Source organism: Centrocercus urophasianus, unplaced genomic scaffold (genome assembly GCF_019232065.1).
Source record: "Centrocercus urophasianus isolate 14NV4802_14NV808 unplaced genomic scaffold, USGS_Curo_1.0 seq_25, whole genome shotgun sequence".
NCBI lineage: Eukaryota > Metazoa > Chordata > Aves > Galliformes > Phasianidae > Centrocercus > Centrocercus urophasianus.
The window spans coordinates 17504186-17518282 of NW_024884811.1; the positions used below are offsets into that span (position 1 = coordinate 17504186).

Genomic DNA, 14097 nt, shown 5'->3' on the forward strand with positions numbered 1-14097 from the left:
TGAGTCCAACACCTCCCTGAGCAGTCTGTTCGAATGCCTCACCACTGTTCTTGAGAAGAAAATGTTCATCCATGGCATCCACACAGCTCTCCTAGCATGGGGAGTAGTTCTACTGCTGCTCGGGTGCTGTGGGATAGATCTCAGCAGGACTAATATTGCCTTCCAGAAGATGGGGAAAAATCTCTAAAAGAAATTTTGACTTCTCCTTCCTTTGGTGATTTCTGGAGAGAGTGTGGAAGTCTGTAAGTGTGCCTCTTGGCCATATCTCAGGTGGACTGCATGGTTCTCTGTGGCTTGTGACATCAGCCCATGAGGTCTAGCTCACCTTTCCATCTCACTTCACAAGTACTGAGCTTCCTTGTGTTGACCTGACTTTGTTTAAGGGTATTTAAGGAGTATGGATTAGTCTCCTTATTCTTGAGAGCAGTGAAAAGAGGCTGTTCTTGGTTCTTGCTGAGGATATCTGCAGTCTGAAATACCTCCCTGAACCCACAGCATCTCTCTGTACTGTGGGCATGAAATACTCTCTCACAGACTGCTGTGGATGTATGTGTGAAGATTTATTGTGTCACTCGTGAACAAAACTATGGGGATTATTCTGAATCATTTATAAATGAAGCTACGAGGATTTTTCTGAGCAAATAGAAAAGTTCCAATGTTAGTAGGGATACGAAACTGGCAGCAACCAGTGTTGTGCAGCCCATCAGAGGATGCCATTCTGCAGCTAAAGTCATCGTCCTCCTCTGGGCAGGATTCAGCAGGCTCCAAGGGCAGGGACATCAGACCTGCGGACAGCCAAATCTAACCATGAGTGGAGCTTCCCTTGGGTGTTGTAAGTCTCTGGAACTGAGTGAATATGGCACAGTCTTAGCCCTCATCTGAAGTCTGAGTGAATGTGTATTCTTGTTTAGGAAGAAATACTTGAAAATAGGATCCTTTAAAAAATTTAAAAGTGAAAGACATAGAATGCATTGCTCTGCTTTTTAAATTTTATTTAAAGCATTTAAGGCTTGTGCTGTTGAATGTGGGTTTCTCCAAGAACTCAAGAAAACTGTTTTTTTAGTCAAATTTAAATACATTTGAGAATCCTTGGCCTGGAGCTTTACTGGCAAAGCTCTTGTGTGATGCAGCCACAAAAGGTGCCTGATGGAAGCAGCAGCATTTCCCAGCTGGCAGTGGAGTGTCCCATGCTGCTCTGTGCAGAAGTAGAGTGCCTATGTGGGGAGGAAATGGGGCTCTGTGGAACACCTCCTTTCTCCAAGAAATCTCACCAAAACGCTAGGAAATCTGCGTTTTGGTGCTCAGCTTTAAAAAGTCAAAGATATGTGGGTACTTCCGGGGTTGACTGAACAGCTGTGGCTGTTCTACAAAGGGAGAACGGTCAGCAGATGTAGTTCTTAGTGCCACTGACTTGTGACTTCAGAAAGGATGAAATAAATGTATATTTGGTTACATGCTAGGCTGAGGTGCTGTGTGCAGCATGACTGTGCTCTGCCATCCCCGCTTAGGCTGAGTAATGCGCTGCTTTGCAGGTAGTTTTGACTTCAGTGGGACTTGAAAGGGAATGAGAGCAGCAGAGCCTCACCACTTGCTGCTACGAAGTGTTGTGCCGTATGAATGAGTACTGGAGTGTGGGTCAGTGGAGAGTGAATTTGGGTTTTTTTAGTATGTGACAGTGAGAAGTGCTGAGGAGTGTAGGCGGGGTGCTGTGTGTGGGCCTTTGCATAACCAGCATTCCAAAACACTTTTGCAAGTCATTAGAAACAGTGTTATAAGTGCATTGTTAGGCTTTATCAAAGGGTTTGCTTCTGAACTAGGTGTAACAAGTGGACAGCCAGAGCAGCATCCTGAATGAGCATCGTTTTGGTTGGGGGAGGGAGGGATGTGACACATCTGATGTTCATTATGGGTGCAGGGCATATTATAGCAATGAAATCTCTTTGGAGCATTGTCAGACTTTGGCCTAGTTCTGTGTTTGTGTGTTTGTTTGTTTTTGAGCACATAAATACAATTGTCTCTAGCCCCTGCATTTAACATGATGTTTTGTCTGTCTTGGTAATCTGTCTCAAGGTATTTGCTGTCCTTACATGCCCTGTTACTCAACTGGGAATGGGCTTTTATCAGTTTCTTCAGCATCCTAGTTAAACCTGTGGGATATTGCTCATATGCACAGCTGTCAAGTTAACAAATTACCCACAGGTGTCTGCTTTTCCAGGATCAAACTTTTGGCTTACCTCTCAAAACACCAGGTTGGTTTTTCCTGTTTTTCGAACCGTGGTCTTGGGGCTGTGTAACCTTTATCTCCTGTTCTTCTCTTTGTTCTGAGGTACTAGTTTACATACTCGAGATCATATTTTTTCTCTGTCTGAAAAACTCATGTTGCATTGCATTTAAAAGTTTCAACATCGGCCCCAGTGGTCAGGTTAAAAGAAAAAAAACACATTTTCTTCACTTAATATAGGCTGAGATAAGCAGCGTTGGACTGAAATCTGCAAGCCACTGCCACAAAGCTTACGTCCACTGATATATTTCGCAGTTCCACTCCTCGGAAACAAGCAGCAATTTCTACGAGCTCTTCACAGTTTGGCATGAAAGTTGAATCATCTCCACTGCTTGGGTGTTTGTGTGCTGCAGGAACGTTGTCTCTGTGCAGTACAGACCCAGTCAGAAATATGACCTCCCCCGTGCTGAGTGACTGTGGCAAGCAGCCTGAAATCACCTCCAAACTCTGTATTTTTCTGCCTTGCAAGCTTGGAAGCTTCCTGGGATTCTCATAATTCTGTTACTCTGATTCTTCCCTTCCCTCTGAGAGTGTCCTGGCAATTGCCTCTGCATATTGCTTGCTTGATTATTTTTCTCTTTCCTTTCCTGTTCCGCTGATAGCAGCCTCTCCTGTGTTTCCTTGTGCCCAGTCCTTCCAGTAGGATACATGGGAACTAGTCTCTTGTATTGCATTTGTATTGCACCAGAAATTGTAGAGCTCTGTTTTGGATTTATAGTCATTAAAAAAAAAAATAAATAAAGCTGTGCTAAACATTACTCGTTACTTTGCTTATATTGAAAATTTATTCTTTGTGGTGGGAAAATCCTTGCTTGCAGTCCGTATAACATCTGTCAAATAAGGAATATTTGATCAGCAGCTGACAGTGTGAGGCTGGCATTTTCCTCCTCATGTCTCAAATGCTGCGAGCCGTTTGGAGAGGGAAGCGCTGCTGCATGCTGCAAATCTGCTCCGCTCTGGTGTTCAGGGTGCCATTTCAGTGGTATCTCGCTTCTCAGCCCCTCGCTTTCTGCAAATCCTAGAGTTTTGGTGAAGGTGCTGGAGGCTGCTGTTGGCTATGGCAAGGATTGGGACATAGAACTGCAGCGCAGAACAGCATAGCTCAGAAAAGCTGCAAGCGGGCCTGCAAGGAAACTCACACATGCTGCACCTGCTCTATGCTGCCTCTTCCTTTCTACCTCCTTTGCTTGGACCACAAATAACAAGGAAAAGCTCAGCAAAAAAAAACCAAAAACAAAAAAGCCATGTGGCTTGAGCTCTACAGATGTGTGGTGATGGGCAGCAAGGCTGTACGTCGCTCCCTCCTCTACCCTCCCAGCCTTCTCTCAGTGTCCAAATCCAAACTCAAGGACTCTCTGCCCATTTTCTCTCAGCGAGAAGGTTCCCGAATATGGAAGATGCACATCCTGAAGGGGACGGACGGGCTGGGGATTCAGATAACAGGAGGCAGAGGCTCGAAGCGATCCCCACACAGCATCATCATCACCCACGTGGAGGAGGGCGGCTCAGCACACAGGTGAGCCAGCAAGCTGAGCCTTCAGGGTGTGACTCAGCATCTGTGGCCATTGCTGTTAGCCAGGGTCAGGATAGGTGCGGGTGATTTGTCCTAATGATGTGGAGACCTGCATCAGTCTGTAAAGGTTAAGAAGGTGAAATTTTAGCTTGAAAGCTCATTTTTGTTATTGAAGACCTCTCTCAGCATGTTTAGTCCAAGGTAAAGACAAACAAAAGACTTGAGTTTAGTGCAGGTCCATACCAGAGTCAGTATGTATAGGGACTTGCTGTGATACCCTTCCGGTACTTGATGGGAGCTTATAAGCAGATGGGTGACTGACTTTTTATATGGTCTGATAATGGTGGGACATCAAGAAATGACTGTAAACTAAAGGAGAGAAATTTAGGTTAGATGTTAGGAGGAAGTTCTTCACTCAGAGGACAGTGATGCGCTGCCACTGCTGTGCAGAGGCCTGTGGTGCCCCATCCCTGGAGGTGCTCACAGCTGGGTTGGAATGGGGCCCTGGGCAGCCTGAGCTAGCTGGGGCAGCCAACCCATGGCGGGAGTTGTATGGGTTGATCTTTAAGATTACTTCCAGCCCAAGCCATTCTGTGATTCTTGGCACCAGGCTCTTGATGATGGAACGTAACCCAGTGAGCCTGATGGCTTGTAGGGCTCTTTTCCCAGGTCAGTTTCTGGGATATGGGCCTTTCCTATGGGGTCATCAATGGGCGAGGACAAGCTGTGCATCCCAGGGGATTGCTCACTCCCAGCCCTGCCTCTGATGGTGAGATCTGGGGCTCACTGCTGTTTCCCATCCATCTCCAGTGGGGCACAGAGAGGGTCTAAGAGTGCTTTCACTCTGCAGGCAGAGTGAAATGGCTCTGAGTATAGCAACAATTTCCAGAGGACTCCTTCCTGTGCTCCCTTTCTGGTCAAACAACGCTTCACTGATCAGTGCAAATTTAGCATCACCCAGGTCACATTTTACCTCACCAAAATCCACCTAAAGCATGGTGGGAGCCCAACGTTCCCTCTCTGTTTTCACAGGGACGGCAGGCTGACGGCAGGCGACGAGCTCCTGATGATCAACGGGCAGTCACTGGTGGGGCTGTCCCACCAGGACGCTGTGGCTCTTCTGCGCTCAGCCGCCGGCATGGTGCAGCTGGTGGTCGCCAGCAAGGTACAAGCAGCACACGTTATGTCCTCTCCCTGGTGTCTCCCTTAGATCTGTCCTCAAGGATGTGTGCATAGAGAGGGCACATTTTTGAGATGGAGGCACATGTTTGCATTTGCTCCCCTAAGTTTAATGCAGTGCTACTGGGATTGTTATCAGTAGCTGCTGTAAATCTGTGGCAAATCAGCAGGGTATAGACTACAGTAGTGATTTGCTTGTATTGTTACTGTTGTTCAGTGTGCAAATGAGGCTGGATTTAGTCATGCAGACATTACTTAAGTTTTGGGCAAAAAGCATTTTCTTAAAATACACGTAGACTGCTAAATAAAGCAGGCTGTACTCAGCCTCATCAGATGCTTGCCTGTGGAGTCTGTTATCTCTCTCCATATCTGTGTGCTAGAGGTCTCCTGATGATGATCCCTTGGCTTGAATTCCTTATTTTGTCCTTGTTAATAGCTTGCAGCAAAGCTCTCACAGATAAAGTAGCATGAAATTTCAGGGGAATGAGAGTGGAATTCATTTACTAGGAGGGCTCTCAGTTTTGCTTTCAGAGATCAAGGGAATATTACACAATATTTTTGCTTTGTTTATGGAAATCCTCCCCACCCCAGTTAGCGCATTCTCCCTGGTAGAGTTGAGAATACTTCCAAAAGCACTTAGGATCTCAGAAAGGACAACACGACCACTGAGGTTGGGGAGGGACCTCTGAAGAAGGGGGGCCATGGGGACCACTCTTGTTAACCCAGCCAATCTGGTGCAGATTTACATAAGCTTCATTTCTGGATGCTCTTTTGGCTTCGTAAAGAAGCTTTCTATTTCTTGACTTGGTCAAGAAGAGGCTCTCTTCCTCCATGTTAAAAGTGAAGAGCCTGTAACTTTCTAATGTTGAATTTAGACAGGGAGTTTCATTCAAGACCTTCCGTAGGCTCCCAGCATGATATTAGCCCCACCAGTGTTTATTCTGGAAACAACATGCTTTGAACTGGAGTAGGTACATTTTGTACTTCATTTGGACAGTTGGAGTCCCTGCCAAAACACAAGGCGTTAGCCTGCCTACGACTGTCCTGAAAATTATTTGCTTGCTCATGGAGTGACTGCATCGAAATAATCTCTGTGAATAACCTTACAGATTAAAATTTCATATAGAAGGGCATATATAGGTGAAGTGTCCCCCATCAGATTCCTCTGGCTGCTGTTTGTTGGTATGGGAAAGCAGCCCTACAGTTTGGCATGCTGAGCACTGCAAACACAGGATTTCCTTTGGAAGCAATAAAACGAGAGCCTGTCTTACTGTCTTACTTCAGCTGATGCACATGTTTACCTCTCAGAAAACATGCCAAAGCCAGGGGAATGTCTCCTGAAGCATCTGGACTGGGTAGGTAGAGGCTTACGGAGTTAGTTCTCCCAAACAGCGCTGTTGGTTTGTTGCCTTGGAACATTTAGATAGGCATATATGTGAAGGGAGCACGGTGTGAGATTTGGGACACGGTGACATGAGTAATGAGCCTGCAAGCTCTGCGTCTGCTTGCCGTGACTTTTAGTGAATTCAGGTGGGGAGGAGCAGACTGCTGGGGGAGCATTTATTTTAAATTCTCTTTTATGAAATCTGATTGTTTTAGATGTGTATTGGCCTATGTTTACTTGGTGCACATGTTAACACCAGAGCTGCTGTCAGTAACTGGGCCATTACAGTTCAAGCTGATGGAAATACATAAGGAGGGAGGATTGCTGGGGAGCTCCCTTTGGGCAGGTGAAATGGGGCAGAGTCAGCATGGCTTTGGTGGATTCTGTGATGTAACACATTTTATTGTCTCTCGGGTAGGAATCCGCTGAAGGGGATTTTCTGAAGTACCCATCTGCCAGTTTGCCAGATTTGCTTAGCACTTGCTCAGTCCAAGACTCTGTCTCTTGCACTGACAATAAAGAAAATGAAGAGCCCGAAGAAGAAGATGTGAAGGGAGAGAATGTGTCCCCTGAAACACTGGTTGCTGTAAGTGTGGCTTTGGTGACATTTTCACCCTCTCGCTCGACGCCTGCTTGCATCTGTCTCATTCTCCTCCAGCCTGGCACAGATGGGAAGGGGCCATCAAACCCAGCCCTTTTTGCACAGAAGGTGGTTGGAAGCAGGGGTGTCACCTACTGTGGTATCTGCCCTCTGTTCTGCACTGTAGCAAAGCAGCGGCGTGGGCAGCAGGAGCTCTTGTATGCTCCAAGCTGTGGGAGAGTCATGGTTATTCCTTTCTCCAATCTGTTGGGTGTTTTTTTGCCCCTTCCAGTGCTTTTGTTGGAACCAGTGGGATATCTCTTACAGCACTTACATGGCAACACGCTCCTCTTTGCTCCTTTTGTAACTAAACTTCTGTAACAGCCTGCTGTCCAATTCTTCAAGGTTTCATTTGCTCTGCTGATGCCAATGGATGCTTTTTGAAGGGAGGAATCTGAATTTATGGCTGTGGACTGTAACTGGAGGTCTACTGAGTAAATGCTGTCGGTCGATAATCTCACCCGCATTCCCTTCAGGGCTGCATTAAGCAGAGATTAAGTGGATTATTGTTATTTATTTGTGATGTAGCAGCTCTCTGAAGCTTCATCAGTATCCTGGGCCTCTGTTGTATTGTACAAATGCAAAATAAAATGATGTTCTCAACTCTGAAGAGCTTACAGGCTTGTTTTCAGGCATGAGAAAGCATGTGGATTCAATTGAAGTTATTCTCTTCGCGATTTTTTTCTTCTTGTCTTTCTTCCACCCCCCTTTCTGTGGCAACTGTAATAAATCTCTGAAACCTTTGGGTGGCTCAGATGTGATGTCTAGCATGGTGATTTGATTGTGTATTCTTACACTTCTCCAGCTTCATGCTACGATCTGCCTGATGCTGGTGTTCCCTTCATACCTGCATGTTATCTCTACTTTGAGTCTATGCTCTCTCAAGCATCTTTTTAGTATGACAAGTTTTGTTTTCTCATTCATGATGTCTGCACAGTCTTCTCTCCCATGTGCCAGGTTGCTGTTCTGTGGGGAGAAAGGGAAATGCGAATAAATCAGGGATGCTCAGTGCCAATGACATGGTAGTGTTTGTATGCAAACTTAAATGGGCATCTCAGCATTCTTTTAGCTTTAGAAATTCTCTTCTGTGTGTCATGTTTTAAGATCTGGTAGTTTTTCTTAAGCCTGTGGCTCAACAAAGCTTTAACCTAAAAATCAAAAGTTAATTATACATAGCTTCAGGATGCAGTTCCCTGGCATTCCAGCAAATCTTTCTGCACATGCTACCAGTGCCACTTCATATGTTCGTGAGGTTCCAGGCAAGACTCTGTGTTTTTTATTGAAGGCAGTTTTGAGATGTCGTTGGATATTTCCTTTCTCAATTAACGTAACTCTTGGAAAAGCTTGAGGTAGCTGAGGTACACGGTGCTGTGAAGACCCAGCTAGACAAGCCCGGTGTAGCCCTTCAGCCTGTACTTGAGTTTGCATCCTGCCCTACATTCTGTGCTGAAGCTACTGCAGTGGAGGTGGTTTTGGAGCTTTGGTTTGCCTGCCTGGCATTGCCTTTGATGGCAGTAGCTGAAAGCTTTTGTAATGCATCACTGAAGGGTGGAGGGAAAATCATAGGAATCTGAGTAGTAAATGTGTTGGAAGAATGGCAGGAATATGTATTTTTTTCCCTTTATTTCTGGTGGTTTTTTTTGTTTGTTTGTTTTGTTTTGTTTTTTTTATTGGAGAGGATGTCATTCAGAGGGATATAAGCATGCTGAGTTACTCATGGTTCTCAGGACCTCCTGTGTTTCCAGTTTTGCTGCACATGAAATTTTTCCTCTTCTAATCCAGCATGTGGATGCCTTTGCATTCTCTGTGTAAGTGCTGTGTCAGCCTCAGGAGCGCAGGCACAGCTCTGCAGCTTGGCGTGGGCAGTCCACACAGCGCAGACCCCTGGCTCTCCCTGCAGTCTGATCCATCATCTTCACGCAACCTGGGCTATGCGAATCCTGTGTGCTGCCAGGCAGGACGTGGGAAAGCAAAGGCATGGGAAAGATGAGCTCACACGTGGTTTTTCTCTGTCTGGCAAGGTGGGGAGAATTTTTCACAGCAAGGCTTTGAGGCTGGTTTGAAGGTCAGCATGAGCATGAAGTGTCATATGATTTAAAATAAAAAGCAAGCAAACACAAAAGCATACCTGTGTGGCTACACAGTGTATGTGTATGTACAAGTATGTATCTGTGCGTGTATATATATTCATGTATATATATATATATATATATATATACACACTTAATTGCTAAACTGCTTTAGAAATTACTGTTCTTTGCTGCTCCCACTCCCTTGATGATAATCATGTGCTCTCTTTCTCTCATACATTCCATATATTGGTACTGTATATCACTGTTGCTGATAGTTAAAAGAAAACTAAAGTGGAACTAAGGAACTAAGCATTTTTTATCAGTACGGATGTAATGATTTTAGTTGATTTTAGTGTTCCAGAGGGCTTGGCACTGTGGTCTGGACTGAGATCTTGGTTTTAGCATCAGACCTCTTAGGTTTGAGGCCAGTTCTCAGTCCAGCTCTGTATAGGAGTTGTCTTTCTCACCACTGGCTGCTCACCTATGACAAGAGGTCAGTGAATTTTCTTGTTTGCTGGGCAGGGTTTTGCAGGCACTTAAAGGGGTGCTGTCAGGTGCTAGGTGACCAACTAACAAAATTAATTCAGAGGTGTTTATGGTTGGATGACATTTCACTGTTGCTAGGAGGCATTACTTTTGGAGTGACCTACTTATATTCCTGATGGACTCACTGCTAGTGCAACAGCACCTGGCTGCTTATAAGCTGACCCAGGCTCAGCACTTGGGCTCGGATGGATGAATTTTACCTCTGGGGTTCTGCAGAGCCTGCCTGTGAACAGGAGACCACTGTACAGCTTGCCCACTCCTGGTGAGGTTACCAGTGAAGTTGTGTTTGAATTCAAAGGCACACTGCCCAGCAGAAATTGAAATTGCTCGGAACTCGGGTACAAATTCTCACCTTCCTTGTAAATATTCAGAACTCAACTGGACCAGGCTCTCAGAACGTGATCTAAGTTGTCTCTGCTTTGAGAGGGTGGCTGGACCGAGGTCTCCCAGAAGTCCCTTGCAACCAGACTTGTTCTATGATTCCGTGAAAATTAAGAAGGGAAAAAACTTTCTAAGTGCTGGATCTTCAACATTCTCCCTCTCAGCATGTTCTCCAGAACCTTAAGTTCTCTTCCGGTGTGTTCAATGGGGAAATACAATCAACCCTAATCTGAGCTACTCAACTGCTTTAGGACACAGCGGAAGAGTTTTGTGATATTTGGAAACTGTAATCTAAAAGAAATATTGCTTGTAAGGCTTAATGAAGAGTCCGTTTGTTGTATTTTATTAATTAAAAGTGTCATAGCAGAGTTTAATTTGAGCTCTGTTTTTACAGAGTCTGTTTAATTTGAAACATCCCTTAAAGTTGTAACTTCAATAAAAGTTGCGCTGCCAGACAGAAAAATGATTGCATTAATATCCTTAACGTGCATTTATTTTAGAAGTGGTTTGGCCAAAATGTTTCAAACTTTAGGTATGAAATACTGGGCCATAGAATCAAGTTGTGTTACATTGTCCTGAGTCACTTTGGGGATTTTAGACTCCTCCCCTAAATCCCTATTTTGCCTTGTGCAATTGATGCTGCTGTTTTAAGATGTCATTATTTATGTCCAAATGAAATAGGATGATAGGGTAATATTTGCCTCTGACAATTTTTTTTTTTTAAATTTTAATTCATTTTTCCTAGCATTTCTGTTGCTTGAAATTGCATCTATTTGTCACTGTAATGCTGGATGGCAGAGCAGCATGGGAAATGAGCTCAAAACAGAAGGCAGGTCTGCCAAGAATTTGCAAAGTGTCTGATGAGTCTGGGACATTTTGGGTCCCCTGGCAGAGGCACGTACCATTCTTAGCTTCGAAAAGTCTTAGCCTTTGTTTGTGGTGGTGCTGTGTTGTTCAATATATGATGATCTGTGTATTTTCATTCTGAAGTGTTCTACTTCAGCAGATGGCTTTATTCCAAGAAATTATTAATTACAAGTAGAGTGGACTGCCTTGGGAGGGCTGGATCTGCAGTAGCTGGAGGCAGGGAGGAAGGCTGGGGACTGCTCCTCTGGGCTGCACTGAATCTTACTCTCCTTGTGATGCGTGCGGCCGGGACTCACTAAGCAAGTAACAGACTGAATGTCTCTGGTTAAAGGTTTATTGCAGGAGCTGCAGGAGCTTCTTTGCCTCTGTCAGAGCATGCTTACCTGTTGGGTTTTTTGTGTGTGGTATTTTTTTGGGTTTTTTGGGGTTTTTTTTTTTGTTTTTTTGGTGTTTTTTTTTTTGTTTTTTTTGCAAGGTATGCTCCAAAATCTACTTTGTGAGCATGCCCAAGTGCATTTGTTTGCCCACTGTGCCTGCTTTGTTTTTCATCTGACACAAGACTGGTTGGTTATGCTCTGTTGCAAGACTTCTTGTCTTACTAGGGAATCCATGTGTAATTATCTCTAGCCATGCAAGCATAATAAGGAAGAGGATAACAATGCCATAAGTTTAAAAACACTCTTGGGGTCAAAAGTTCTTCTGGAAACACTGGGAGAGAATTTCAGAGAAAGCATTAGCGTTGAAAAGGAACAGGAAGCATAACTCAACAATTAAGTGTGTGCAGAGTATGGGGAGGGACCCTCATTACCGAGAGGACTCGAGTGTTAGTTCCCATTAGGGCACTGCATCCTCATAAGGGTTTGCTGAGACATGACTCATCCTCAAGCAGGGTTGCATGGCTGGAAAAGAGAGAAGCAGCTTTTGCTGTCAGAAATCCGCTCTGCATGGGAATGCGTTGCTCAGGGTGGATGAAGATGAAGGCTGGCCCTTGTTCTGCGGATGGACTAAATAACTCCTTGGGCTTGGAGCTCCCATCCTGCTGCAGATGCTGCATTTGCTGAGGGCCTGGCAGCACTGTACCTGTCCAGGTCCTACGTTGTCTATCATGTCCCTGTAGTGCTGAGCCCATGCAGTGACTTACACTTGTGCTGTGGTGTAACATATGCTCTAGGTTCTGCAGTGACTGCAGAGAACTGCTGAGTGGCAAGTTGTAGGTGGAAATTTGGATGGGAGGAAATGAGAAAATATCTGGGGACTAGCTCTTGTTTGTTTCATGTGGTTGTTCCATGTGAGTGTTAATAGGATAGTACTACAAAGGGTGCACAGAATCATCGAGCGGTAGGAGTTGGAAGGGACCTGTAGAGATCACTTAATCCAACCCCTTGATGAAGCAGGTTGCACAGGTAGATATCCACATGGGTTCCTGTAGACTTGATGCACTCTACAAACTATGAGTTACCTCCTGATGTTTGAGCTGGCTGAGAGATAACCTTTCGAGTTGACCATAAATATCAGTGATCAGTGCAGACAATGCACAGACTGGTAGTTTTTCCCCTTCCGCGTGATGAGTTTGAATGCCAAGTCAGCAAAGTGATCGAAATGCAAGTTTATCTACAGTACATGTTCCACATTCTCGTTGTTTTTGTGAATGAGGGCTTTTCCCATAAAGCAACAGATAGAGTACAGCCTGTCTCTCCTTGGGCTGTTTGGATAGCTGCCCGATTTTGAAGGAGATGAACTGCCTTTAGCAAGCTAAAAATATCCCCCTCGTGGCACTGGGACAAGGAGATGCTGTCACAGCCGTGCAGTTCACATACATTAACAGAAAGATGATAAAGGTTCCAGGATTTGAGAGTTAGTGTGAATGTCGTATCATCGCATCTGCAGCTTGTTTATCTGCGAATTACTGAGCATGTACACAGCCCGGTCTCGTTGGGTTCTGTTAAAACATGTTCTAGATGCACTGTGTCCAAATAAATGTGGCCTGTATAATATATGAGGCTTCAGTCCTTGATTCAGGTATGAAAGATGCTTTGTGCTTATGTATTCTGTATCCTCTCGTGTACTTAGGGTGATATAAACAGAGCTGAAATCCAGAGCTCCCCATCAGCCGTGCTGCGGGAATGCTCTCTGCAGCTGTGGGTTGACTTTCACATCATTCTCAGGAGAGTTACTTATTTTCAGGATTGCATATGGCTTGCTTTGTCACTCACTGCAGTGAAAAGGTAGTCATTAAAAACACAAAGAAAATGCAGCAGAGTGCTTTTTGCTATGATTTATAGGCTCCGAATTTGTGCTAAGCCACAATCTGAGCATTTATTAAAGAAAATAACTGAGAAGCAGGAGCAGCTTTCGCACAGCTTGAGATCCATGTTTGTCTCCTTCGTTTACCAGGACCAATAATCTTCAGGGACTTCACTGCAGCTCATGGGGACATCTCGTGGGCATGGAACACACTGCACGCAATCCTGTCATCCTCACTGATGTGTGGTGGGGAAAAAGGATAAAGCATAAAGAAGAGAGCAGCAGTGATCCATTTCTGCACCATTTCAGAAATGTATGAATTTGATTTCCTTCAGCTTAGATGATGTTTGTAGTGAAAATTGTAATATTCTGCAGAAGAACGCTAATCTGGTCCAAAAAGGATTTAGCTGGGAGCATCTTAATGTTTCCAAGGCATGTGCTGACTGTGGTACTTGTTTCTTGGAAAATTCAGTCATGTTAGATGTTTCCTGCATTTCTTTTAAAAGTTTGTCTTTTCAAAATATTATTATTAATTTTAGCAACCATTTGGGTATCTGAAACTGAAATCTCCTTTGCTTAACTGCAGCCCTAGCCATAGTATAATGTAGCACCAGGGTGCCTGTGGAGCCAGCATGCTTGGGATCCGTACACATCAAGAACCTGCCCGCATCCTTTGGGCGTGGTTGTTCTCCTGGTATCAAACTCATTGGACTGGGAGTTGGGATGTCTCATACAAAACAAGCAGTCTGGGAGATAAAAGCAGCTGAGCTCTGCCATGGTCTGCTTCCATTCTGTGTGTGGAGGAAGCGCGGGCAGGCATTGCTGCTGGCTTTGTGCTGGTGAGTGCCAGCTTGGTGTGTGACAGCTTTATACACTGTGTGAAGTATAATACAAATAACTGTCGGAGTTCTGCACTGACTGAGGCTGACAGTAATGTCCTTTCTAGCATCTGCTGCATTATAGCATAGGTTTAGGCTGGTTTTTGAATGC

General features: G+C 44.7%; 1 protein-coding gene across 1 annotated transcript in view; it reads left to right on the top strand.

The window, feature by feature from the left end:
* PDZD2 (PDZ domain containing 2) overlaps window positions 1-14097 on the top strand; it is a 115999-nt gene that overhangs the window by 59564 nt on the left and 42338 nt on the right. The window contains exons 3-5 of the mRNA XM_042826005.1: window positions 3655-3797; window positions 4827-4959; window positions 6776-6943. Of these exons, the coding sequence (XP_042681939.1) occupies window positions 3655-3797; window positions 4827-4959; window positions 6776-6943 (444 nt within the window). The remainder of the gene's footprint in view (window positions 1-3654; window positions 3798-4826; window positions 4960-6775; window positions 6944-14097) is intronic.